Below are 27,717 nucleotides of genomic sequence, written 5' to 3'. Positions count from 1 at the left end.
CGGGGCGCTGCGCAGCGGCCTGGCTCCGCTCCTGCCCGCTCAGGGTTTTGGGGGTCCCGGCCGCACCTCGAGAGACGGGACTGGGGGTCTGCGCGGCTCCGCTCGCTTCATCTTTCACCCACCGCAGCGGGTCCAGCTCGGACCGCCGCAGCCATGACCACGGAGGACGAGATCATCCGCATCGCCAAGAAGATGGACAAGATGGTGCAGAAGAAGAACGCGGTGAGTAGGGATGGGGCGGGACGGGAGGTAGCTCGGCAGCGCGGAGACACCGCGGGCCCCGGCCATGCCCACGCTCCTTCCCTTCAGCGGGCCCCGGGTCCGTCCCCACCCCGCCCGGCATGGGGCCTTTCGCCCGGCTCCGTTTCAACCCAGAAGCTGCGGAGCCGCCGGCCGGCCCGGCCCGGCCGCCGCGGGGTCCCTAGCCTTGTCACCCGGGCCTCCGCCCCGGCGGGTTACTCTGGCCATCCTCGGCGGCGGTAGGAGAGCCGTGCCTCTTCCCGCTCCAGCGCGATATCGCGCCCGGCGTCTGCGACCGAGAGGCGGCTCCTGTCCCGGCACCGAGCGGCGCGCACTGAGAGCACTAATCAGCGCTTCCCTCCTCTCCCCCATTCATTAAAAGTGCAACAGTGGTGAGGCCCTGGCGCAGGTTGCACAGAGAAGTTGTGGCTGCCCCATCCCTGGAAGTGTTCAAGGCCAGGTTGGACGGGGTTTTGAGCAATCTGGTCTAGTGGGAGGTGTCCTTGTACATGGCAGGGGAGTTGGAACTGGGTGAACTTAAAGGCCCTCTTCAACCCAAACAGTGCTGTGATTCTGTGATGATACCAGTCTTGCTCAAGAGACAGCATTGTTTGGGTGATAATACCGGCCTTGACCGAGAGCAGAACGTGAAGTGATGGGGAAGCCCGGCCGACTAGAGGAGAGTGACTGAGGAGCAGGTTTCCTTTAGATGGGTTGATTGAGCTTCCAAGCATGACGGCTGGAGCTTTATGGGGGGGTGTATCCAGATATAAATGAAGAATCCTAATAATCTTAGCTCCAGAATGGAGGTAGGTTACAGTTAGGTAGAATTCTGTTAGCTTACTTCAAGCGATATTCTCATGCCCTTGATATAGGACTTATTTAGGTAACATTACAGTGTTTATGCTGTTGCTACAAAAACGTCAAAATACATAAAATCAGAGTGTGCAGTAATAACCAAATACCTGATTATGGTTACACATAAAATACCGTACAAGTATATTGCAAAGTGTGTTTACTGCTTATCAGCAAGGCACATAGTTGTTCTTTTGTAATTTGTGTATTTATGATTCCTGCTCTTCCTGCAAGCTGCTATTTTAATACATAAAGTTAAGCTTGTTTTTTGGTTTTGCTTTTTTTTTTTTTTTGCCTGTGTGTTATAATAGTACATTAAAAGCTCAATGGTGAGTGGTGTGGAATTTCAATTTATAGAAGGGTTGTTGGTTGTTTTTTTTCCATTCAAGGTAATAGAAATAGTAAGTAATTTTTTTAATAGGGTTTGCATGTTTGTAGAAATACTGATGGCATTAAACCAATGAAATTTGTTTCATTCAGAATCCAGACAAATTAATTGGAAGGGCACACAGGCTGTGCTTTGCTTTGTTTCAAAATCCTTGATGTTCTGTAATATTGCATGGTTTAATTTTGATGCCTTTGAACCCTCTAATGACACAGTGTGGAGGCAGAAGCCTTGTCTAGTGAAGGGGATTTTTTATTACCAACATTTATTCATTTGATGTATTTTTTCCTTTTGGTCTTCTCCCGCTTTCTTTTTATTTCTATTCTCCATGCTTTCCAGCACAGAAGAATTCACTACCTCACTTTTGTGACTTTAAAAGTAGTGGCTCTTTCCTATGAGGTGTCAAAGGGTGGAAACATACTGACTGAAATCTTTAAATACTATGGAAATGAGAATGCTAAAGTGTGGTCAATTCATAGAATCATAGAACAGGGTTGGAAAGGACAGTTTCACTTGGAAGACTTTTGACAATAGAAACAAAACGGCAATTCCCAGTTAATACAGGAATGACTGTTGGTGCTGGAGAGCAGCACTGCAGTGATACCAGAGATGTTCCAGGTGACCACAGTGTATTTCTCTATAATCTGGGAGGTTTGGGAGTTTGAATGTAATTCCTAGCAGCAGCTGGGGACATGTATTTGTACTGTAGCATGTGTAACCTACTGACCTTTAAAATCTCTAGGGAGCAGTGCCGTGTCTTCGCTGGGATCAGGATAGGTCAGTTTACCAGACTGGTCCAGCCAGAGCCAGCACTTGGGTCTTCATCTTCACCGCTCTCCCAGGCTCAAGAGTGATGGGAGCACAAGAAGCAGTTGTGATTCTGTAGTTTGCTGGGACAGAGCTCATTTGTTCCAGGTCATTACTGCATACAGGAGGCTCTGTTGTTAGTTTGAGGCTGACTCAAAAACCTTCTGAGGCTGAGGGCTTGAGCTGCCTCTGTGGCCAGTAGTGGAGATCTGACATTTTATCCAAAGCACGTGTACATAAAAATACTTAGTTGTAGATAGGAGAGGAACTATATCAGTATTTAACTGAGGAGATGTCTCTTTGCTTTTCTTACTAGCCTTTGTCATTTAGAAGGTATTTCTTCTTTAATTGCACAATATGATTTCCCACCTAATCCTGCCTTCCAGTTAGAATTTTAACTTCAGTGAAATCAAGACAATTTCTATGAAGAGGTACTTCATTGTCTCACAAAGATGAAGCTGGACAAGAAATGCATTCTTAAATAAGTAACTGCTAGATAATGGTGCTCCTGACAACCTCTTATATTCCTTGCTCCATTTTTACCCAACAAGAGCAGGTATTTGGTGTATACCTTTGAGAATGATTTGAAACCCCTCAATTAAAAAAAAAAAAAAAAAAAAGGGATTTAGTTGCAGGTGTGAAAATTTCCTAACTATTTTAGTGATATAAGCAGTTCTTTTGGTTTGAAGAACAAAATAATAATGAAATATATTTAATACAGTGTGAAGTAAATATTTCTGCTGTTACTTCAGATACTTCAAAATAGATACTCCTTCAGAATAGCTGTGATTGGATTAAAACACATGTAGTGTCTTCCTTATAGCTTTTGTTGTACATAAATACACTTTTCTTTCATTAAGCTGCTATAATGAACAAGTGTGAAAAAAGGGTTGGATTAAAGAAATCAAGAGCAGTTGAGTAAGTTTAGAGAAGATGTAAAATTGTCCATGTTATTAAATGTTTGCTGCCTTAAGTGGAACAGAATTCTAGCTGAATGGCTTGGCTGTCTTGAGAAGCATACTCTACTAGCTTTAAAATATGAATACGTGACGTCATTCTGGTGTTGTGATTTGACCAACTGTGGGAAGCTGAGAGGAGCAGTCTACTAAATCTGTATGAATCTGACTTCCGTTAATTCAAGTAGCAACCTAAACTGAAAACCAACTGTCCTAGTGGAATAGGGCATTGCCTTTCATTTACTATAAAATTATAGAAATGCTTTTCAAAGAAGATTTATAGTAATGTGGTTTTGTTTTGTTTTGTTGTTTTTTTTTAACATTACATTAGAAAAATAGGAATTGCAAGATTTTACAGTGCAGTTTCCACTCTGGTTTTGCGAAAAGGAAGGCATTTGACTTTATGCCAAGAAAAGTGGTTTTGAAAAACTGTTTAGTTGCTGTGAGTTTAAATTCAAATTAAATTTCATTTTAAAGCATCTAATTCTTGGTACACAATATAATTGATTAGAGTGAAAACTTAGAAGGCATTAGTGCATTATAAAGTTGCTTGACATGTAGACTTGCAGAGGGATTTTAGAGGCAAAGAAATTCTGACTAGACTGTTTTTAAGATGAGGTGAGGAGAGTGCTACTTTGCATTGCAGCATCATTGTTATGCTGAAATTGCAGACTACAATAACCTGGGTTTATTTTGAAATCACGTACTGTTCCCAGTTTGCTAATTATTGGTTCAGAGGTGTTGTTTGATTGTACATTTGAAAATGGCATGTTGACTTTTGTCATTCATTTTGTTTCAGCTAAGAAACTTTTCTTGAATTTGTTTTGTAGCAGTGAAGATAATTAACTTGCTTTACTTGGATCTGTGTTTGCACAGATGAAACCACATTTACAGCTGTGTAGAAGAAGAAATAGTTTAGTATGCTAAGTCAGTTTAGCTCCTGAAAACAGCATAACATTGCCCAGTCTTGGATCATTGCTGCTATAAAAGTTTTGTATATCATGAATAGAAGTTAAATAAGACCTCTTTAGTTTTGTAAGTGAATTGAATTTGTGTAAGGTGGGACATAGTGAAACATTTGGTTTTTTTTATTTTTAGAGTCTTCTCTGCTATCAGCTGTGTTTAAAAAAAACAGAGGTTGTAGCAGACATTTGAAAATATGCAAAGTTGTGCCTGTTGCATGTGGCCCAGAAGTTCCACTTTCATTGTTCTTAGCTTCTTGGTGGTTATTTTATGTGCTGTCTTTAGTGGTTAAATTGGAAAACCTGCAGATGCAGCAGATTACAAGCATTTGCTTGCAACAGGTGTCATATTAGAAGTTGAGTAGGGAGAATTTAAAAGTAAAGGCAAGGAAAATGCATATTAAAATAATTGAAAACAGGAAATAGGAATCAAATTCCAAAGATCTGCAGGACGGAAGTTTTGTGGGGTTTATTTCTAAACCTCATGAATCAAAAAAACAAATCAGAGGGAAGGTGACTTAGCCTGAGTGGCCTTTTGTGTGCAAAGTGTGTACAGTAAGATGTGGATGGTGCACAGCTTTGCTTAAGTAGAGGCTGTAAATTATCAAGGATGGTTAGAGATTAAAGTAAATTATGGAGCTAACATTTATGAAAATTTTGGTTTTAAGTAAGGCCAACATTGCCAAGGAATGAATTGTTAAGAGTAGCTGTGTATAGAATTTATTAATACGTAACAGTTAAGTCTCTGAAATTGTCATCTATCTAGAAAGTTGCTGCTTAAACAGTGTTAATTTTCACCTTTCTTTATGGTGTTAGCATGGGAAAAGGATAAAAGAAAAGCCCACAATGGCTGAATAATAAACAAGGGGATTAGCTCAGATGTTACAGCACATTAGGGTGGGCTCTGGCTTCTAGTTTGCAACATGCTGATGCTTTGCCAGCCTGGTATAGGCTGAAAAGTGTTTTCTGCAGTAATCTGTATTTCATTGAATTAATACTCAAATTTAATAGTTGAAAATTAGACTTGAAAGACAAGTGTTGCTCAGCTTTTTTTATTTAGGTATACCCACAAAGCTGTCTTTTTCTCTGGGGGAAACTGTAGCGTTGTCTAGTAAAATAGTGTAATCTGATCATGGTTTTTTAAACCAGTAAACTACTTTGGCTTTACCACACCACTGCAAGAGTGTTTGCTTTATATGGTTTCTATATATTTATATGTATGTATATATACACATTATTGATGCACTGTGCAGAGCTTCTCAACTCCAAGTTCTTGTGCTAAAACATCAGAGATTGTTCTGAAGTGAAAATTGGTGCTGTTTTCTGGGTTGTTTTCTGCTGCTGTTAAGTAAAGTGCCCTTGAGGCTGTTTTCCTGAGGATGTGTGTTGGTTAAGTAGTAATTGACAGTGCATTTCAATTATATGGCATAAGGCTTTTCTAGTCTTTGAATGAATACTTTGATTTCTGAGTTAAGGCCTATTGATGCTTAGAGTTTGTGAAGCAGAACATTCCTTGGCCTAGAGTAGTTCTGTGGATGATTTGGCAGCTGTTGATTTGAATCCAATCTGTGACCTTGAAAGCAGATAAGAAAGTGTATGTTGTTGTTATGTTATGCTTAAAGTACCTGATTGCTACTGAATTTGACTTCTTTTTTTTTTTTTTTTCTGCAGGCTGGAGCTCTTGATTTATTGAAGGAGCTTAAGAATATTCCCATGACCCTTGAGTTGTTGCAGGTATTATTTTCTTATTGTTATGTTGCAGGTATTAACTCTGATGATGATGAAGCCAGAAAATGTTGAAGAAGATTGCACTATTAAAGTAGATTCCTATGCTGAAACTCCTTTGAAGAATGTTATTATAGTATATATTATACTTCATATATATATGTTATATATATATTATACATATATGTTGTATTCCATATTGTGTATATATATACACACACATTGAGAAAAGCACTGCTAGATGATATGATAGTTTCATTATTCCTGTCTACTATGAGAAGTGACGTATTTTCCTGTAATACGACTGTTGCTTCAGTCTGAGCTGTCGAGCTCCTCTGAACAATTTACAGGTGTGTGGAACAGGAAGGTGCGCGTCAGTAGTGTAGACTTGTGCTTGTGTCTTTCTTGAAGGAATTTTGTCAGAGAAAACTGAAGTGGCTAGAGACAATAATATGACTGTGCCACGTCTAACGAGCTTTATGTAAGCAAGCTGATCCTTGCTTAGCTAGGGAGAGAGCCAGTAGCCTTCCTCCCATGTGATTTATCCAGTGGTCAGAGTTGCAAATCTATTTAGCAGCCACACAGTATTAAAGGCTTCGTGTCCCTGGTGCTAACTGTGGGTAGTGCACAGCTAAACAATGAGTGAGACAGACATTCTTTATTTTAACAAACAGGTTTTACTGGAAATTGCATACAAGTATGCAAAACTAGGCTGTAATCTACAGTCCTTGTTAATGACTTCTTGCCGGATGATGGGACCTGGGAAGCCTAGAGATGGTTATTCTTCAGGGCTTGATCTGGTTCTGCTTTGGTCCAGAAGCTCACCAATTCTCTGTCCTCCTGCTCTCTCACAATTTAAAAGTTGCTAACACATTTTCCTGCTTCAATGGTTATTTCATCAGCTATGTTCCTTAAATTTTTTCATTTGCTCTGGTTTAGAGAAGACTAGCTGCCACCATACACTGTGTTGGGTTTAGTCATAGGTTATATATGCTATTGCACATACCAACTGAAGGCTACTTAGCCTGCAGCTTGAATGCTTCAGGGATGAAAACAGCTGTTTTGTGCTGTCTCTGAGCCTCTTTACTCAGCAAGCAGATGAAAGGTGGTCTAGAATTTGAAATGGGGAAGAATGATCCTTTAAAGTGCATTTTGGACTGGCTGAAAAAGGTTTTCATATACCTACACACTTAAAAAATGTCACAAAGAGAAAGCAGTTCAAAAGTAACAATGGGCTAGGCAAAAATACTGGAGTTTTCTGCTTAAAAAGACTGACAAGAACAGCTCTGCAGGATGGAAGACTGAAGAAATTTCAAATGCTGACAGCTGATTTGTCTTGAAAGCACTGTAAGTTTGAGAATGTAACGCTGATCTTTCGCAATTACCAGTGTCAGTTTGCAGGCAAATAAATTGGTGGGTCATTCCTTCCCTTCTCTTTAGGCAAGGCGAGGTCAAGTGTTCTGTAAAAGCAAGCAAATTAACTATGTTTATGTACTGCCTTTTTAGTAAACTGTTAGACAGTTACCGTAATGTTTCTCCTGTGTGATCAGAAGAAGAGAAAATTTATCCAATTAATTTTGAGTTTTACTTGATTTTTTGAGTTTTGTGTAAATAAGTCTGTAAGTTGGTGTCTTTTACTTGAGGAGAGTAGGCTGTGGTTGTGCATAGTTATCAAGGGAGCGTTGGGGGTTTTTTTATAGATACCTGAATGAGAAAAATGAAATAGCTACTGAATATTTTAATACATTTCTAGTCATGTAGTGCATCCATGGTACCCCAAGGAAGTGTTGTGTGGGTTGTAAGGAGTAATTTACAGGAACAAATAATTTCCATTCTTAGCAAGTCACAAAGATTGAAATTTTCCTTTAAAGGAGAAGGAAATTTAGGATGAACTAGTGCAAAAGTAAATAGAAAATTTATAGTTAGTGAGTCCCATAAGTGGTAAATGCAACAAACCTGATATTTTAAGAACAAAAAAAAATTGTGGTCATTAGTCAAAATATGAAATGATAATAAAATCCTTATTTGTGTTGTTAAATGCTTTTCTCCTCGTGAAACTAAAAACGTGGGACTGTTTTACTTGTTAGGTTAACACGTTAGTCAGACGTCTTCTAAAATGAAACTGTAGCTGCTTTTGAGCTAAATTTGTGTCCTAATCTTCCCAGTCTTAAAAGGAGTGAATTGTAAATGAATCTCCTTCTCATTCTGTAGGTGGCAGTAGTGCCAAAGGTTTAAAGCCTGTCACTATCAGCTTTTTCAAAGAGGTAGGCTAGTCTTAATCGGTTCTATCTAAAAGCAAAACCCTATTTGCTTAAGATTTTCAAGAATTTCAGTATCACCAAAATTATTAGGAACCTAAAATGTGGTCTTTCCCATCTAGTATTACCACTTCTACTGCAGCCACGAAACAGGAATTCTGAGAGTCACTGAAGCAGCCAGCAAGCTTCTGATTATGCCAAAACATAAATACAGTCACTGCTTCACAGAAAAGTAAAGCTTTGAGGCTAGAATCCCTGCTAACAGCTTTATGTAATGTGAAGATGTAGGTACAATTTTTGCATTCTTAGATGTTTTATATGTTGTACTTAGTTTAAGTAAGTAGTTCTGCAGAGTTGTTTTTAAGTCGTTTGGGAGCAAAAATCTGATTGACTCTTCTTGCTGCCCTCTCCTCCCTCTGACTTCTGTGATGGCAACAAATGGTAATACTATTGTACTTTTTTTTTAAATGTCCATGTTAAAATAAGTTTTGTGAAGGCTGGCACCACTTCTTCCTGATATTCTTAAAACCAAACGAAAACGAGAACAAAGCAACCAAACCCCACAGCACAAAACCAGGAAAAAATATACTTTAAAACAATATGTAAAAGTACAACTCTATGTATGTTTACTGTTAAACTGTCTTCATGTCACCTTTCATAGTGTTTTTTTTTTCTTTCTTTTGCAGTCTACCAGAATTGGAATGTCAGTGAATGCAATACGCAAGCAGAGCACAGATGAAGAAGTTACATCTTTAGCAAAATCTCTGATCAAGTCTTGGAAAAAACTGTTAGGTATGGTGACACAAGCGTTCTTGCATGTTCTCCCTGTTCTTGCATGTTTTAACTGTATGCATTCTCAATGCAAAACCTAGACACTGCCTTTATTCAGGTATGTTTGTGCTCCTGTGCAAGTATTGAAACTTTTTGCACTGAGGTAGCTGGTTTTTACTCTTTGACTGTCATCAGTGCGGTACTCTGCAAGGGCATTGATAGAAAAACTTAATATGTTTTTACTGGGGCTGGCGAGCAGTAGGAAGTCAGTTTCTGTGACATGACTCATTTCTGAAGTCTCGTTGCTTGCTGTTGAGTTAGAGTGACTGTATTGCAGTACTAAGCACTAACGAACCTGTTCTGGACTATTTCCTCTGTCAAATATAACAGGTGCTCTGAAAAGCTTGTGCAAAATCTCGTATGAGAGTGTGGTGGCTTTGAAGTTTGGCTATAAAGTGATGTGTGAAGAGGAAGAAAACAGAAAAAAATAGACATTAAAAGTCTGTTAGAACTTACAGGGAGTGGGAAATAGATCTGCACTTTCTAAATCCTGCACAGTTATAAACAATTTACCAATTAGTGAGTTAATACTTTTTGTTTAATTTTCCTTAAGGCAGTGAATACAGTTAATGAGAACTTTCTGTTAGCAGGGTTTTATTCAGGGTTATTTTGTAGTACTTAAGGTGTTTGAAAATAGTCTAATCTCAAACTGGGTCCAGCTGTCTTTGTTCACATGCTGTACTCTGTGTCATTTCTTTGTATCTAATTTTAGGTAAACTAAGATTCAGGAAGGTTAAAGTTTGAAACAGGTAACAATTTTGTTAATGTTCTGCTAATGGAAATATGTGGCATTCTGTCTGAATACCTGGAAAAGTTAGAGTTCCCTGCCATTTGAAGTCAGCTTCATTTTCATCAATGGTGAAGTATTTTGTCTGGTACTTTATTACTCTCTTGTAAAAGGTTTAGAAATTACTTTGTATCCATCCGACAGTATGCAAATGTAGAAACAGAATTTGTCACTGCTGTCATAGAATAGCATCATAGAATAGTTAGTGTTGGAAAGGACCTTAAGATCATCAAGTTCCAGTCCCCCTGCCACGGGCAGGGACACCTGCCACTAGACCAGGTTGCTCAAAGCCTCATCCAGCCTGGCCTGGAACACTGCCAGGGATGGAGCATTCACCACTTCTCTGGGCAACTTGTTCCTGTGCCTCACCACCCTCACAGTAAAGAACTTCTTCCTTACACCCAACCTGAACTTCCCCTGTGTAAGTTTGAACTCATTACCTCTTGTCCCATCACTACAACTACTACAATCCTATCAGCTTCTACATTCTAGTAAGAAGCAACAGTCTCTACAGCAGACATATTTTTTTATCTTTCATTTAAAAAGTTAAATAATTGTAATTAGGTTAGTTTTAGTAATTAGGTAATGCTAGATATGGTGATAAAATATTTTTTAATTTCTGATAATGATTTACAGATTAAATGTATATTTCATAGAGGATCTGATCAGAGTTCAGTGGCAAATAGGGCAAATTATGTGCTTTTTATGTTTATATTTCCATTTAGAATTTGAAGTCCAGCTGTATTCTATCCAGTGCATAAAATGGTAAGAACATAAGTGGAGAAATGGACTTACATGTTACTTGAGTTATTCTAAAGACTTCTAAAAGCAGCAGCTGGATTGAGTAAACCAGTTCTCAAGTTACTATCCTAAATTAAAATTAAAAAAAGGCCCTATCAAAGTTATTTTTTCTTTTTAATCTAAAGGTTCAAATTTGTGATACTGAGACTTAGTTTAGGCAACAAAGTATAGGAAATACTTTTCCCCCTTACCCCTTCCTGAATTAGCATTTCTGGGGATTGCTGTTGGATGATACAGCTTTTTTTAGGGGTGGAGAGGGGTGAGCAGTGGGTGACGGGGTGCTTGCTAATGAGTAAAGGAATTGGTATGTATTTGTTGAGACTGTAAAAATATTCTTGTCTCGTTTTTTTTGTTTTTTGTTTTTTTTTTTTTTTAACACAGCATCCTGAGTCAGTCAAGGTTGTCTTTCTGTATTGTTTCTAACAGCTGACTGATCCTTAAATGTTCAAACATTGTGAAACACAGGGAGTATTATTCCCTCCAGAGAACCAGAGTGTGTTCATGCTGTGGAAATCTGGAATTAGACTGTGGTGCCTGGTGGTTGCAGCAGGTCAATCTTAGTGCAGACTGCTTCTGAAAGGGGTGGTCCTGGCTTCCCTCCTGTGCTACAACTGATGCTCAAGTAGCTATCCAGGAGACCAGAGCTGGGAACTGACCAGTTGGAAGCTAATGGCTTTGTTCATTTCTTCTGGCTTGCATTTCAACTGTGTCAGTTTTCTGGTCCAGCCTGTTTGCAGTTACTGTTTTCTGCACAGAGATTGTGGCAGTAACCTACAGTTGGAACAAGGTGGACCTTCCCCAGTTGGTGGCTCACTACATTCAGATTGTTGTAAGACAGTTGGGAGGCTCTGCGTAATACTTCTTGCATTAGGTGAAGTAAAAACATATGATAAATTGGAAAGTAAATAGCAAATACTTGACATTAATCAGAACTGAATACTTTCTTCTTGAGGCAATGGGTATGTGACCGTTTGTGTTCTGATTTTTGTTATAGGAAAGGTATTATTGCATGCACATTATTGTGCCAGGTCTAGCATAGTTTGGTTGTGCACTTACTACATAAAATCAGATTATTCCTGAAAAAATAGCAGTGCTTGAATTCAAAATTTAGTTAAATTCTCCTTGATTGTGATTCAGACCTTATAATAAGGCATAGTAGGGCAAATGTTTCACCTCATTTCATTGCTTAATAATTAATTAGAACTTGAAATTTCCTAAGTATGGAAGGTAGGTTATCTGGGCTGCACAAAGTATGGGTGGGAATCTTACCAAGTACTCTTACTCTGTTTTGTCATTAGCTTTGACTTTCTCAGAAGAATATGAAATACCGTATGTTGAGCTGCTTGAGAAATCAGTTTCCATTGTGCTGTTCATAGTGCATGTAAAATGGTATGGATCAAAGATGGCAGCAGAAGCGGACAGCTGTTAATCATAACAAGCATTGTACTCAGAGATCTGAAGTCTTTGTGAGTTATTTTTATAAATGACATTTTGAATTTAGGCAAGAATTGTTGACTGTTCAGGCTGCATGTACTGTTTAAGTTCAGTACTGTTTAAGTTCAGTGCTGTTGGACCTTAGCTTTTAAGAATGTATGGGAAACATGAGAAGGAATCAAAGTCAGGTTGTGAATCACCAGATGTTTATAGCTTGACTAGAGCCATGGAAGGCTACCAGTGTTTTTAAGGGGTGTCAAAGGCTGCCCAGCACAAGGCTTCCAAGTGTTGTCTGAAGTGACTCACTGAGTGAGCTACAGTGGGAGATCACTTCTAGATGTTGCTGTAAGAATGTTAAACCACACAGCTGAGTTGGTCACAGTTTACATAAGGAAGCAAATTCAGCTCTCAGAATAAAATACTGTGGAGTTATAACACAGGATTTGCAAATGATTGTTTTGCCAAGTAGCTGAATATGTAGGGTATGCTATGCAGATAATGGATCTATGCACATCCATTTTAGGTTGAGGAGTGTTCCTTTTTATTAAAAAAACAACAAATTCTTAAAGGAATTTAACATTCTCCATCACAAATAGTTACTTGCTGAACTCTTAAGAGCATATAGTGAAAAAAGAATGTCCAGACCTCTAAGTAGACTCCAGTAAGTTTATATACTGAACTGGAAATACAGAATTACTCCAGTAAGTTTATATACTGAACTGGAAATGCAGAATGATTGGACAGTCATCTTGACATTAAGTGCACGTGTGATACCTATTGCCGGTACTAAAAACTAAAAATAGTCTCATGAATATTTTGAAATGCCTATTCCAAAAAAAGTGCATGCCTGAGCAATTTTATTTTAAAAGAATGTCGAAGTGCTTGATGTTGTCAAGAGAAGGCAACAACAGCCAGACTTCACAGGAGTGTTTTACTCTGATTACTTTATTCATGGAATCCTTTGTTATTTCAAACCTGGGTTTGCTTATACTGGAGCAAGCTGGAAAGGTCTAAGATTATCTTACAGTTATGTTAATTCAGTGTCCTGGGCTCAGCAGTAGCAGTCATTTTTCTCCTTCTTAGTAGCTGGTGCAGTGCTGTGGTTTCGACTTTCAGCCTGGGAACAGCGCCTATAACACCGATGATTTTAGTTGTTGCTGAGTAAGGTTTACTCCGACCAAGGACTTTGTGAGTCTCATGCTCTGCCAGGGAGGAGGGAAAGCCGGGAGGAAGCAGAGACAGGACACCTGACCCAAACTAGCCAAAAAGGTATTCCATACCACAGCACATCATGCCCACTATATAAACTGGGGGCAGTTACCTAGAAGGGCTAGGTCGCTGCTCGGGTCAGGCTGGGTATTAGTCGTAGAATCACAGAATAGTTAGGGTTGGAAATGACCTTAAGATCATAGAATCATGGAATAGTTAGGGTTGGAAAGGACCTTAAGATCACCAAGTTCCAACCCCCCCGCCATGGGCAGGGACACCTCGCTCTAAAACATATTACCAAGGCCTCGTCCAACCTGGCCTTGAACACTGCCAGGGATGGAGCATTCACAGCCTCCTTGGGCAACCTATTCCAGTGCCTCACCACCCTAACAGGAAAGAATTTCCTCCTTATGTCCAATCTAAACTTCCCCTGTTTAAGTTTTAACCCATTACCTCTGTCCTCCACTACAGTCCCTAATGAAGAGTCCATCCCCAGCATCCCTACATGCCCCCTTCATATACTGAAGCTGCTATGAGGTCTCATGCATCTCTTCTCCAGGTTGAACAGTCCCAACTTTCTCACCTATCTTCATATGGGGGGTGCCCCAGTCCCCTGATCATCCTTGTGGCCCTCCTCTGGACTTGTTCCAACAGTTCCATGTCCTTTTTATGTTGAGGACACCAGAACTGCACACAATACTCCAAGTGAGGTCTCACGAGAGCAGAATAAAGGGGCAGGATCACCTCCTTTGACATGCTGGTCACACTCCTTTTGATGCAGCCCACGATACGGTTGGCTTTCTGGGCTGTGAGTGCACACTGAAGCCGGCTCATGTTCATTTTCTCATCGACCAACACCCCCAAGTCCTTCTGCTCAGGGCTGCTCTGAATCTCTTCTCTGCCCAGCCTTTAGCTGTGCCTGGGATTGCTTCGACCCAGGTGTAGGACCTTGCACTTTTCATGGTTAAGCTTCATGTGGTTGGCATCAGCCCACCTCACAAGCATGTCAAGCCCCTTCTGGATGGCATTCCTTCCCTCCAGCGTATCAACAGAACCACACAGCTTGGTGTCATTGGCAAACTTGCTGAGGGTGCACTCAATCCCACTGTCCATGTCGGCGACAAAGATGTTGAGCAAGACCGGTCCCAACACTGATCCCTGCGGGACACCACTTGTTACAGGTCTCCAGCCGGACATTGAGCCATTGACTGCAACTGTTTGCATGCAGCCATCCAGCCAGCTCTTGATCCACTGAGTGGTCCACCTATCAAATTGATGTCTCTCCAATTTAGTGACAAGGTCAGCGGGTTGTGAGTGGTTGTATTCTCTTCCCTTGTTATTTCCCTTGTCATTATTGTTACTGGTGGTTGCAGTAGTGGTTTTTTGTTATACCTTAGTTGCTGGACTGTTCTTATCTCAACCCGTGGGACTTACATTCTTTCAGTTCTCCTTCTCCCTCTGGGAGTGGAGAGAGGAAAAAGAGGGTGGAGTAAGCGAGTGGCTGCATGCTTCTGTGTTACCAGCTGGGCTTAAACCATGACAGCTGTCATTGGGTAAAGTTGTTCAAGGACATCTAGTAACTTAGTGGCTTTGCTCAAAAAATTGTTGACAAAAAAAGTTCCTAAATTGCAGTCTAATAGTGTTAAGGGTATTGTTTCCTATTGATTAGAGTACATGTCTTTATAAGATATGAGGTGCAAAAGTTATTTCAGTAGTTTCATTTCCATATCAGGTATGAGCTTTGGAAATTGTATTCTGTCAAATGTATGTTTGGAACTGTTTTATGTGCAGTTAGTAGATCTTTGTTTTGTTCAGATTATTAATGGAGAGATAATAGTACATGATGCAAGTTATACTGTATAGGAGAAAAAAACACATAGGAGAGTTCCTATGTCATGCTCTTTCGTCAATTGTGATAATAAAAATCTTTAAAAATTGCAAACTGTTCATGATTTTGTTATTTATAGATTTTAGATATTTTTCCTCCCTGTGCTACTGCTAGAAAGAAGCTTTTCTGAACTTACCTTCATGTCTTACTGCATCTTGCGGAGGAATTGCTGACAAGTGTAGCTGCTTGTGCATCTCAAGATTATTTTTGTCAGGGTCTGGGAAATGTGGCCTAAAGAGCTATTAAGTAGAGTCATTGTTAAATTAATAGTTATGTCATCTGTTACCTGTTCTAATATCTTTCTTTTAACTTAATACTCAGAAGACTTTCCAAGTTTTGGGGGTAATACCTGAATCACTAACCTACAGTAACGTCCTAAATTAAATTCTTATGTTCTTCCAGGGAATAAGTAGCCACCTTTCATTAATAATTGTGAAAAAAATATCACTTTAAAAAATCCTTTAAATAAAGTTAATTTTATAAGTTAATGACATAGAACCATAGAATGGTTAGGGTTGGAAAGGAGCTTAATATCATCTAGCTGACCCCTCCTGCCATGAGTAGGGTGCCTTGCCCAAGGCTCTGTCCAATCTGGCCTTGAACATTGCCAGGGATTGGAGCATTTGCCGCTTCTTTGAGATATGGAACATGGCATCTTTATATTTTCTAATTTTTCTCTTGCTACTAGCAAATGTTGTGAGTTCACTTGTACTATAAGTACAAAAATCTACAATGAAGCTGTTAATGGCTTCTAACATTCAGATTAATTATATTATCTGGCCATATATTATTGCATTAAAAATCCTGTTCTAGTAACAACACTGTTATGTCATGTTTGACCCCTGAAAAGATTATTTCACTGGAAAAGCTAGAAGTATCTTTCAAATTAATTGCAAGTCCCAGGTAAAAGCTGCAATGCAGTAGTCAGAATTTGATAGTCTTATTCCAGTGGCTGATATTCAATTCATGTTCCCAGTGTGTTTGGAATTTTTAAATATCTCTCACAGAAAGTCCATTTTTTCCATTTTACTTTGTTAGAATTTCTGTGGTTGGTTGTATCCTCATTAGCTGTCATTCTTCCTTTTCAGGTCTCCTCTCCTTGGTGCTTTCCAATTTGATCCGTAAGGGTGAATGACTTAAACATTTAGGAGGATATTTCTAGCACATAGAGAACATTGTTAACTCTGTTTTCAGATTTCTGAAACTGGATTGAACAGAAGTATCTGTAAACTCCTCTAAGCAATTAAAGAAATTGTAATTTTGAGGACATACTTGCTGAAGATGTTCCGGTGGTCTCAGCTGCTGAAGTTTGACCTTGGATTGAGATGCGCTTGCATAGACTAGTCTCAGGTGTAGAAAGAGCTGCGCTTCTACCTGTTGCTTTATCCCCGTACCTCAGGTATACCTTGCCCTCCGTAAGGGAAAGAAGCAATTGGGGTATTGGCAGATGTTCTCAGCTGCCTGCCTTCTCTGAAACAGTGCTGAGCTAAATGGAAGTGTTTGATAAACTAAAAAGAGGTGCCAGCTATGCCATAGTGGTGTGTTTGATGCAAAATGAGCAGGAGATACCTACGTCAGCTCTGAATCTGACAACTTGTGTGCCAGAAAAATATATGGAGGTAAATGGACTGAAGCAGAGCTCAGCTCTAAGGCAGGTATGCTGTTTCGCAGAACCTGAGGTGTAGCCTAAGGTAGCTGTTCGATCTACCAGTTTGTCTTAAAGCCCCTGACAAAAATGATCATGTAAATTATGAAGGTAAATGAGATTATGTGCAGATTTAGAAGATTTTTTTAAATCATATATCATGTGTTTGTTGCCATAGAGAGTAGTCATGTGGATCTGCATGTTAAAAATGGGATTTGTCTTCTTTCTCTTAGTACTGTGCAATTTCGGTATCGTAGAAAAGAACTTGTGTGATCTGTTCAGTTTATATAGCCTTGTTTGCTTTCTTAGTGAAATTACTTTTAAAAATAATAGTTGATAAATGGATATCTGTATTAGGATTGTCTTTGAATAACAGCTTTAGCTTATTAAAGACAATCAGTCCAAATGCATCATCTACTGTGTTTAATTTTCCAATTTTTGTTTTATGGTGAAATTTAGTAAGGATTGAATATAAAGTTACAAACAGTAGGTGACCTGTTGAAGGCTGAGGAAATATTCTGGAGAAGTATCTTTGTGTGCTTGCCTGGTTTCTGTTTTGTAGGCATCTCTTTATGTACAGATGGAGACAGACTGGTAAATGGGTGTTTGCTCTGATCCAGTACGTCTGTATCTGGTCTCCTTTTATGATGATGATTTTTTAACACAATGATACTTTGTTTTATAAATTCCTTAACTAAAAAGGAAAGGATCAAAATCCTCTTCACTTTAATATCTTTTCTATGTAGCCTTAAATGTAAATTGTTACTATTAAAAATAACCCAGTTCATTAATTTTCTGTTCTCTAGGAAAAAGAAAAAAAGCTCAGTGCTTTAATAAGAGACCTGAATTTTTTTGTTCTGTACCATCAAGTTACCCACAGAAATGTGGGGATGGAAATGGCGATACTGTTAGATGCTTAAACAAGGATTTGATGTTTTGGAGCAACCTGGTCTTGTGGAAGGTGTCCCTGCCCGTAGCAAGAGGATTGGAACTAGATGATCTTTTAAGATTCTTTCCAACAGGAACCGTCCTGTGATTCTACGGTTCAGATACCTAGTTCAAGACATCCCTGTGGGGAAGACTGAGCCTTATCAGATTTCCCTCCTTTTCCTGATCTGTTAGTTATTTTAAAAGCTTGTAATATATGCTTATCCCAGTAGTACAGTCTGTGGATTTTGACTGGTAATAGCAGCTTTGTGAGGGCTTAGAGAGAGAAATTCACAAAATCTGTCACTGAGTGATGCCAGTCTTGCTAGGCTTTCTCTGTTTTTTCTTCTTCTTGCTAGGCAGTGGAGATTAAGCCTTTCTAGAGAGTGAATCAAAGCAGGAGCTTGATTTAGCTACTCTGAATTCCTCTTTAAAATAGAAGGGTGTATGTGTTCTTTCTAGGCTAAAGTTAAATGTTGTGTCTGCCTTTTTTAAAAAAGGCTTTTGTTCTTAGTCTGTATAAAATCTCTATTAAACATAGCCTGTATGGGAAAAGCAAATACAAGTATTTTTAATCACAAAGGCAAATAATTTCAGAGCTATCACAAAAAATACCCTGTGTGTGTCTGGAAAACTCCTTCAAAAGCATGTGAAAATGATCTTTATATTTTTCGGCAACCATGGTAGCTTTTGCACCACAGTTTTGTTGGGTTCAGTCCTTTAGTAGAAATCCTGTGAATATATCTAAAGAGAATGGCATGGTTTTAGTAGGAACTTACATTTAAAACATGGAAGACAAGCTCTAGGGACCTGATGCAGTCATTTAAGAACTTACTGTTTACGTCATGCACCTGTGTTGGCAAAAATAAATCATAAAAGTCTACGTTTTCATTGTGTCTTCACTGCTAGTTTAAGCAGATGCTGGACTTGACTTGAAGGATCTGAAGTGTTGTCATTCTCCATTTGCTGGGTTGGCGAAGGTGTTGGGGAGTGGAAGGCTGTACTGCAAGAGAAGGTCAAAGCAGAGAGTGGGAGCTGATAGCATTTCCAACTGATTTAGGAGAAATCATCAAAGATATTTTACCACTGCTTTAAACTGGTTACTATTTCTGGATAAAAGAGTTTCTCATGTTTTGTATTTCCAGATGGACCTTCAACTGATAAAGATTCTGAAGAAAAGAAAAAGGAGCCTGCATCTTCCTCACAAAATAGTCCTGAAGCAAGAGAAGAAAGGTGCGAAGTTCTTCATGACTATGCAAATGATCTCACTCAGTATAAACATTAAAATGGTTGGTCAGAATTTGACAATTAGAGACAGCTTCCACATTCTTTTCTGAAATAGATTTATGTAAGAAATGGTGTTTTGTTAGGGGAGTAAATCATGCTGCTGCTGACATTAAAGATGAAAATCTCAGGTCAAGATACAGCCAGACTAGTTACTGTTTATTCCATCTGTCTCATCTGTCAAATGCTCCTGTCTTTCTCAATACTCAGTACTTTCTCTCTTAATAGCACTGAGCTTTGAGAACTGTAAAACAACTTTCAATCGCAGCTTTTTGGTAATTGCATATGTTAAAGGTTTAGAACACTACTTTTGTCTCTTAGCTTTTATATTCAATAAACAATCCCACTCTGCACTTTTTTTGGTAAACACAAAATATGTTACCAGAAAAAATGAGGCCATGTTAATGACATTATAGGAGCTGAAGAACGTTTGGGAAATAGTACCGGCAGGCCCATTTCTTCTATGTATTTCTGGTTTTAGTGAATTAGTTTGTAGCAGCATTTTCAAATAGAAATTAACCTCTAACCATTTGACATGATGCAAGCTGAAAACTTTCTAGTTTACAGTTTGCAAAGCTGCTCGTTTGTCATCCTGGTATCACTTCAGTACAGTAAGCAGACTGAATGCAAGGCATTCACTGCAGGGTGCATGTTAGTGTTCTCTGTCTTCACTGTTTTTTAAAGTTCCATGGGGGAAAGAAAAGATTTCATGTTAATGTAAAGAACTAAAACTTGCATGCCACATAATGGAATGAAATACCTGCTGTGTCTCTATTGTGTGGAATACCCTGGTGAATATTCTAAAGACACTTTTAAAATTGTATTGACGCTAGAGCTATAAGTAGCGTTAAAAGAGTGGCTTGTGTTCTTTTTGTTTGGAATACCATCAAATGGGTATAGCAAAAGGCCTGTGTTTTGTCCTGGAACAAAGTTACTTGAAGAGGGGGAAAAACATTAATAGTAGCTTTCTTTTTGCCTTTTTTTAGCAGTTCAAGTAGCAATTCCAGCAGCAGGAAGGAGGAGGGTAGTGCTCCCTCAAATTCTTTCATTCCTTCTTTTCCCCGGGCTCCAAGCACTTCGGATTCTGTACGAGTGAAATGTAGAGAAATGCTCTCTGCAGCTCTCAGAACAGGAGGTGAGCTTTTTGTAGACTATTTTTCGAGATTTAACTATTTCCTTCTTCTCTGATTTAGTCCCTCCCACTATTTTTCTCAAGTCCTGTAGGGTAGAATAAACTCTGTTTATGTCCATTTGTGTGTATACACCCATAGGCCATTTCCCCCAGACTGCAAATAATGAGTAACCTTGACAGCATGGGAATGTATTGAAATACATTTTTGTTGTTGATGATACGGGGCATTTTGTGTCATTTATTCAACTGATATCTTGCCTACAGTGGAACTTCTTTTCAGGAAGGTTATTGACTCCTTAATGCCTCATTTGAATTGTTTTTTTGGAAGCTGCTGGGTTTTCTTGTCTTCTGTCTGACCAAGAATGCCACTATGCACATGCCTACCTTTCTTACACCAGAGACCCTGGGGGCCTTCACATTGTGGATTTTGAAGGCTGCTTTTTTTCGGTTTAATTTTGAGGATTCATTGAGATAGGACTCTCTCGCAATAAGAGTCTTGCATTGCTCTATCATTGTGCTTTTGGGCATCTGTAAATTCCTTGACTGTTTTGTCTTCTCCTTTCCTCCCTCGTGTACACTTGGGTGTCTTTAAACTGACAAACTGAATGATAACTCTAGATGAGGAGCAAATGGAAACGGGACTCCTCAGAATGATCTGACTTTTTTCTTGTGGGTCCTTTTCTACCAGAACTTACGACCCAGTCCTGTTCCTCTGTTCTTAGCATAGCCTGACCCAGTGTAAGCAGACTTCTCAGTCGTCCATTTTTACCCTCTTCGCTCTTTTATTCTTTCACTTAATTCACAGAACTTCAGATATGAACAGTAATCAAAGCTGACTAAAGGCTATGAATTTGTGGTCCTCTGGATATGTAGTTCAATGACTTCTAAAATAATTTGTGACAAGAAATTACATATAGCATCTTAGTATTCATAATTCTATGTAGCCTTAATTTTAGCTAGTTTTGCAAGAACTCCTTTTTGCTATGTTTTCTACAAGACGTATAAACTGATCGTCTGTGGATTGAATACAGGTATCAAAAAATAAGGTTATTTTCTGGTTTTATAGCCTTCTGCATGTGATGAGGGAGAGATGGTGTTTGGATTACTGGGTGAAGTACACCCGTGTTAAAATGAGAAGGAGGAAAACACATACTGTATCTAATTTGTCCTAAACTGTCTTGGAAAGGCAGCTGTCTTTATGAGTAAGGGTTTTGGTCAGAAACAGTAAACAATTATCTTGAGATAATTTAGGTCGAGTGTTGAGTTTTCTTCAAAATTGCTGTGGTTTATTTCCTCTAATTTGCATGTTTTATGACACATCTCTGCTTTGCATTTAAAACAGAAATCTAATAATACTGTTTCTGTTATTTAATTACTATGTTTCTAATGAAATCTTTCTCTTGCATGCAAAACATTAATTGCTTATGCTTGTATTGTGTGGACTGAAACAATTGGTGAAGCACAATACAAAATATTTTCTGCTTAGATTAGCCTGTTCTATGCTGAGGAGATGGGTATTTGCCAAGCCTGTTAGAGTATTAAAAATTTTTCTGTATAGCAGTGATTTTTTTTTTTTACTGTGTTTGCAACTAGATGTCAGAACTTTTGTTTTTGTGAAAGATTTAGGCTTTTTCTACTTTTTAAAACTTCGGTTGCTCTTCATTTCACTTATTTTTGTTATTTCAAGAGGTAAATAGTAAATTAAACTTGACTATACAAACGAAAACTCAACTGCAGTTGTTTCATAATTGGCTGAGATTGAGTTTCAGATGAGTTTTCAGGGATGTAGAACACTGATGAGATTGTCAGGTTACTAATATTCTGTTTTTTCTCAGATGATTACATTGCTATTGGTGCTGATGAAGAAGAGCTGGGTTCTCAGATTGAAGAAGATATCCTTTTTTGCACATCTATGTGCTCTTTAACAAGAGTATATTTTAAAAGCATTAATAATGTTAAATATAATTAACTGGACCTATACATTGAATATTTTTAAAGTTTTATTTAAAAGAGAAATAACAAGCTTTGTCCAACACATCAGTGCAGAAATTTAGTGTTTGGCAAACCAGCACAACCTAAATGATTTGTCTTAAAACATGTAGGAACGTGTGTAGGTGAGTGTGTGTGGGTTTTTTTCAGTTCAGTATGTTTTCATTGCAGCAGCAGTATTGTATCTTAGTGAAGCATTCTGACATAAAGGGCTGGGCTCTTCTATGTTATTTTAAAATTTTGTTAACAGTTTTAATATTTTTATAATGTCTGTTTCATTTTCTACAAGTTTATTTCTAAATTATTCAGAATTTTCAAAAGTGTTGCTTTCTTAGCAGTGTTTGAATCATTACAGAGCAGAGGTCTGAGCTTCTTTTTCTTTTACCTTGGGTTTTGGGTGTTTCTTTCGGGGGAGGCATATTCTTAAGCATAGAAATAGTTTAAGCTTCATGATTCTAACTTGCTAACGTTGTTTGGTAGTTACAGTCAGCCACCATTCCTGTTAAGGAATTCCCTGCTCCTGTTGCAAAGCTGTTTTAAAATTCTATTAGTGAGCTGAATATTTGATTTAGAAATCAATTAATCCTCAGGATGAGGTCAAGGCACTGGATATTAATTTATGGATGACTTTTCGCAATTTCAGTTGACATCCTACTGCCCAAATACTCATGTATCACTGACCATGTGCTGAGCTATGATTAGGCTTCAAAAGGATATGAAGTCTTCTGTGTTGAACAGAAAAGTAGAAAGAGGGGTTGATCAGCAGTGGAGAAGTACATTGCTTTAGAAAATTTGACTCCATAAAATAATCCTTTATAGTGCTCTGCTTTACTTGGCTTGTTCCTTAAATCCAAAGCACCTATTTTTCAAGAATTAAAAAACACTGATATGAAATACAAAAACAGGGTACGAAGTAGAATATCGAATCTTAAGGATGCGAAGAATCCTAACCTAAGGAAAAATGTGTTATGTGGGAACATTCCTCCTGACAAGTTTGCCAAAATGACAGCAGAGGTAAGCAAAGCGTAGGTCTTGAGCTGTTTTTCTATTGGACTTAGCCATAAAAATAATGTATTTAAGTTGTCTACACTTTTCAAAGACTGGCATGTTTGTGGCTTGCAGAGTCTGTGCAAGGCTGTGTTGGGACAGAGGGAATGAAAGTGGTGTCTTAATGTTTTCTAAATGCCTCATTTTGTCTGTAAGTCAGAAGGCAGATAAGCTGCTGCATGCAAATTTCCTGAAACATGGTATATTGTGCTGGTTTTAAAAGGCCACATGATGTATCAGTGGTAGTTTTTAAATTCAGGAAGACATAAATATGACTGGCTAATGACTCCAAGCTGCTTACATGTTCACTTTTCTGGATATGCAAGTGTTACCCTGTCTTGCCATTTGTTTTTTGAATGCTAACCTCTGCTGTTTTACGCCTGTGGAAGGGAGAGCACTGTGGTTTTAAAGATCAGTCTCCCTCCTGTTGGCATTATCAGTGTTTATCTGAAGCTTATCTCTTGAATCTGCCTTTTTAATTCTTGAAGTGAATTTGAAGAAAACTCTTAACAATAAATAGAAAAAGCCATAAATGGTAGGGGAAAGAAGCTAGGGGAATTGTCTTTTAAATCCAGTTAAATTTATGTTGAAAGAACATTTTTAGCACGTGAATAGAAATTCCTGTTTACGTGCTCACTGTCTTTACAAATTCCTTGTGAGATGCTTGCTGTCTTTACAAATAAAACTAGATTTAGGAAGTCAAATGAAAAATTAGACTCTATGGGAGAGAAAAATGAAAGCATGGTTAACATCTGGTTTCCGTTTTATAGTTCTGCTTTTACATTTTTGATTCTGCCCATCCAAATGAGGTGTAAAGCAGTATCTTGGAGACTGAAATAAGTGGGATTTAAGATGATGTAATGAAAATCATGGTTAGCTTTTTTCTAAAGGAAAGGATTTTTTGGGGTGTTTTCTCCTTTCTTTACCTTTATGTAAAGAGTAAGGCAAACAGACTGATAAAAGAGTATATAAAAAAAACAGTAGATTGTATCTTTAGTGCATAGTTTTTCTTTCTACTGTGTGTATACACATATGCACAAATATATGTTTTGTGTTAACCAGTGCCCTTTCTTTGTATCAATTAATATGTTGAATTAAAAACTCAATGGCTAACACCCACCCCTAGCCCTCTTTACGTGAGATGTGAAATAAAACTTTACTGAAGAAAAATGGAACAACTTGGTTTTTGCTATTGCATATGTGATTACTGTACATTGAGGAGATCCTGCACACTAGAACTGTTTTAAAGGAAAAAGAAAATTGGTGAGTCTGAGCTGTTCAGTTAGTGTTTTGAAATGAAGTGTATATAACTTCTGGTAACATATGGGAAGCTACAGCTTTACTATATTTCTCAGTACAAGTATGGAAATAGTCAAAATAGTGTAAGTTTTTCCTAGAATAATCTTCTGTAGGTCAGTGAGATAATTATGCAAGGATCTAACCTAGGGAAATGATCTTTTTCTTCTTCTCTAGAGAAATTTAAGTTATCCTCTACCTTCTCTCTGTATTACATTTCTGAACTTCAGAAATGCATTTACATAGAAATGTTTCCAGGTGTTTGACATCACAGCTTTTACTGATTTTCCAGCTGCATTAAAAAAAAACCAAAACAACCACCAACTTTTTGTAGCTTCTGTGCTGTGAAATATAGAATCATAGAATAGTTAGGGTTGGAAAGGACCTTAAGATCATCAAGTTCCAACCCCTCTGCCATGGGCAGGGACACCTCACTCTAAATCATATCGCCCAAGGCCTTGTCCACCCTGGCCTTGAACACTGCCAGGGATGGACCATTCACAACCTCCCTGGGCAACCTATTCCAGTGCCTCACCACCCTAACAGGAAAAACATATCCCAACAGGAAAAACATATCCCAACTTCAGTTTTATAAAATTAAAATTTTGTAAAATTACTTTGCCCTTCAGTAATGTTGCTGCTCATAGATTCTAAATAAAAAAAATGGTATGGGCTTACCCGGTGATAATGGCTTGCTTAAAGCTAAAACTCTCTACTAAACTCCGTTTGCTCTTTGTCCATAACAGGAAATGGCAAGTGATGAGCTGAAAGAAATGCGCAAAAATCTGACCAAAGAGGCTATTAGAGAGCACCAGATGGCTAAAACAGGAGGTACCCAAACTGATCTGTTTACATGTGGCAAGTGCAAAAAGAAGAACTGTACATACACCCAGGTACATGGTTATTCAGGCTCTTTGTTTTCCTTTTTCAAAGCTTAAGTTCTATATAAACATCGTCAGAAAAAATGTTTTAATTACAAAATGAACTTTTAACAAAATGCTAACAGATTACAAAGTATGTGAAGATAGCTGGGTCTACTTAGATGTGCTTATGAAAGAATGCTTGTTGTATTGATTTACCAAAGATTTTATGTAAATCCAAACTGATTATCTATATAGCCTGAAAGGTCTGTTTCTTTGCACTGCTGAGTTTTTGTTAATTCATTTATTACATCTTGTATTAATACAGTTTTATGTGGAGAAAGGCTAATTTACTGGTTCTCGTATGTGTATACTTTTCTTTACAGAGGGAATAAATAGCAGAAAATAATGATGCATACATATAAAATATACATCATGTATATAAATCTACCATTTGACTAACTCTAGACCCTGACTTACAGTCATTCCTACAACATTTTTCTGTTTTAATTAGGAAATATGTGCAAGAAGCAGGGATTTGATTCCTTTAGCAGCACTTCAGGGCATGTAATTTGGTCATAGGATCAGCTGCGTTTGTAATATTGTGTATCAGATGCTTTAAGTAGCAAGCTGTTTTTCAAATCATGACACTTTCAAGCCTTTGTATCAGTAAATATATATAAAGCTGTACTGAACATGTAGTTTTACAGCAGAGTCTTTTCCTAGAAGTATGTGTAGTTTCTATGCTAAAATTGATATCTTAGTGCTGAATCTGTCAAAATGTGTTTATGATGGCTTTATAGTCTAGAGGAAAAAATAACAGTTTCAATTTATATGAAAATTTAACTTATATTTTTATTCAGATGTTAAACTTTGATTTTAAACCCTTACATGGAACATATACTAACAGTTGATGATACTGATTTTCCTTTTTTGCTCTGGCTTTTGCGTTTATCAAAGGTTCAAACCCGCAGTGCCGATGAACCCATGACAACGTTTGTTGTCTGTAATGAATGTGGAAACAGATGGAAGGTAAGACTGATAGACTTCTCCACATATTTGATAGCAGACAGCCAGGCTCTGTGCTTAATTTTGGTTTACATTAGACGACAACTGAGATTCTGTTGACTTTTGGTTATTGCTTAGCTCATTAATGATATTACATGTTGATAGTGCAAAATTGCATAGGTTAGAGAAGTATTTTTGACTGAAGACGTGAGATCACTCAAGTAGGGCAGTGGCAAGACGTTAATTTAACCCTTGTGATGTTTAGTTGTAATACTGCTTTGCTACGCAAAGTAGTGGCAAGTTAGTCACTGTGTTTTTCTTTACTCAAAAATATTCTAATTCTTTTTAATCTGTGCTTTTGATGAGTGGAATTGGCCTTTTTAGACCTTTTGTCATTGTCTTTTCTGTTGTGGGTTGGTTTTGGTTCGGTTTTTTTTTCAACTCTGGAAAGGAGAGGGGGTAAAAAGAGATGACTGATCTGTATTCCTGTGCCAGGATGAGTAGGGCAGTGATAACTTGATTTTTTTTTTCCCCCCCAAGTTTGGGAAATGGGAATTGTAAAGCTTTTGAGGAACACATACTCCAATAAAGTGGAGAAACACTGAAATGAAGGCCTATAAAATGTACAACTTCAGATGCGATAGCATGCAATATGAAGCATGTACCCACATTCCCTTATTTTTGTTAAGAACACTGCAGAGCTATGTTGCACAACGTACGTTAAGATTACGGCAGTAATTTCATGCATCTAGTTTTATATATGTTACTACTGAATATTGTATAAATATATACTCCAAGATGCCTAAATAATTTATAAAGCTTAGAAATTATTTTATGTAGCGCCTGGAAGAATTCATTTGTTCTTAAAGCCTTCTGTAAGGTGGTGGTTACAAAAGTGTCTTGTATAAAGATGCTTGAGTGAAGGAATGGGTATGATATAAGCAAATGCTTTAGTAATTTCCATATCCAAAGTATGGTGTCATATTTTTGTTTCTTTTTGCAAAGATTTAGAAATAAGCTGTATGAAGATCTCATAAAAATTCCTTTCTTTTGACAGTTCTGTTAGAAGAAGAAATTGTCAAGACATCTGGACCAGTATGAAAGAGGATTTTGTAATTGGCTTTAAAAACTAGGCTAAGCATCTAGCTTCCTGCAAGTGAGAGAAATTTGGAGTTTATTTTCTTTCTTTTTTCTTTTTTTTTTTGTTTTTGTTTGTTTTTAAAGCAGCATACATGCCTGAAGTTAGCCTTTGTTTTGACACAGCCACCATTTCCTTAAATGCCTTCCTATAGCTAATAGTCAGTAGGGCCAGGTTGCTCAATTGTATGGTGAATGTTAAAATATTTTTTCATTTTTATAAGTAAGTTGACATTAAACTTTTACCAACTAAA

At 38.0% G+C, this 27,717-nt stretch overlaps 1 protein-coding gene across 1 annotated transcript; it reads left to right on the top strand.

The window, feature by feature from the left end:
• The first annotated feature begins 88 nt into the window (after positions 1-88).
• On the top strand, positions 89-27,717 carry TCEA1 (transcription elongation factor A1). The gene is made up of 10 exons (XM_061342947.1): positions 89-222; positions 5,877-5,939; positions 8,875-8,980; positions 18,856-18,943; positions 19,981-20,129; positions 21,962-22,018; positions 22,975-23,129; positions 25,205-25,351; positions 26,279-26,350; positions 27,384-27,717. The coding sequence occupies exons 1-10, from the start codon at positions 154-156 to the stop codon at positions 27,390-27,392; spliced, it is 915 nt and encodes a 304-aa protein (XP_061198931.1). The 5' UTR covers positions 89-153; the 3' UTR covers positions 27,393-27,717.

The sequence above is a fragment of the Neopsephotus bourkii genome, unplaced genomic scaffold (genome assembly GCF_033783945.1).
Source record: "Neopsephotus bourkii isolate Nb327-2 ecotype Australia unplaced genomic scaffold, CSIRO-AGI_Nbou_v1 NB_1820, whole genome shotgun sequence".
In the NCBI taxonomy this organism is placed as follows: Eukaryota; Metazoa; Chordata; class Aves; order Psittaciformes; family Psittacidae; genus Neopsephotus; species Neopsephotus bourkii.
This window is presented reverse-complemented; position numbering and strand designations above follow the sequence as displayed.

What these genes read in the sequence shown, in the direction of transcription:
- TCEA1 (XM_061342947.1), top strand. Translation starts at nt 154, where the DNA reads ATGACCACGGAGGACGAGATCATCCGCATCGCCAAGAAGATGGACAAG. An exon ending in TGACCCTTGAGTTGTTGCAG is followed by an intron (nt 5,940 to 8,874) that starts GTATTATTTTCT and finishes TTTCTTTTGCAG; the next exon opens with TCTACCAGAATTGGAATGTC. An exon ending in GTCTTGGAAAAAACTGTTAG is followed by an intron (nt 8,981 to 18,855) that starts GTATGGTGACAC and finishes TTGTATTTCCAG; the next exon opens with ATGGACCTTCAACTGATAAA.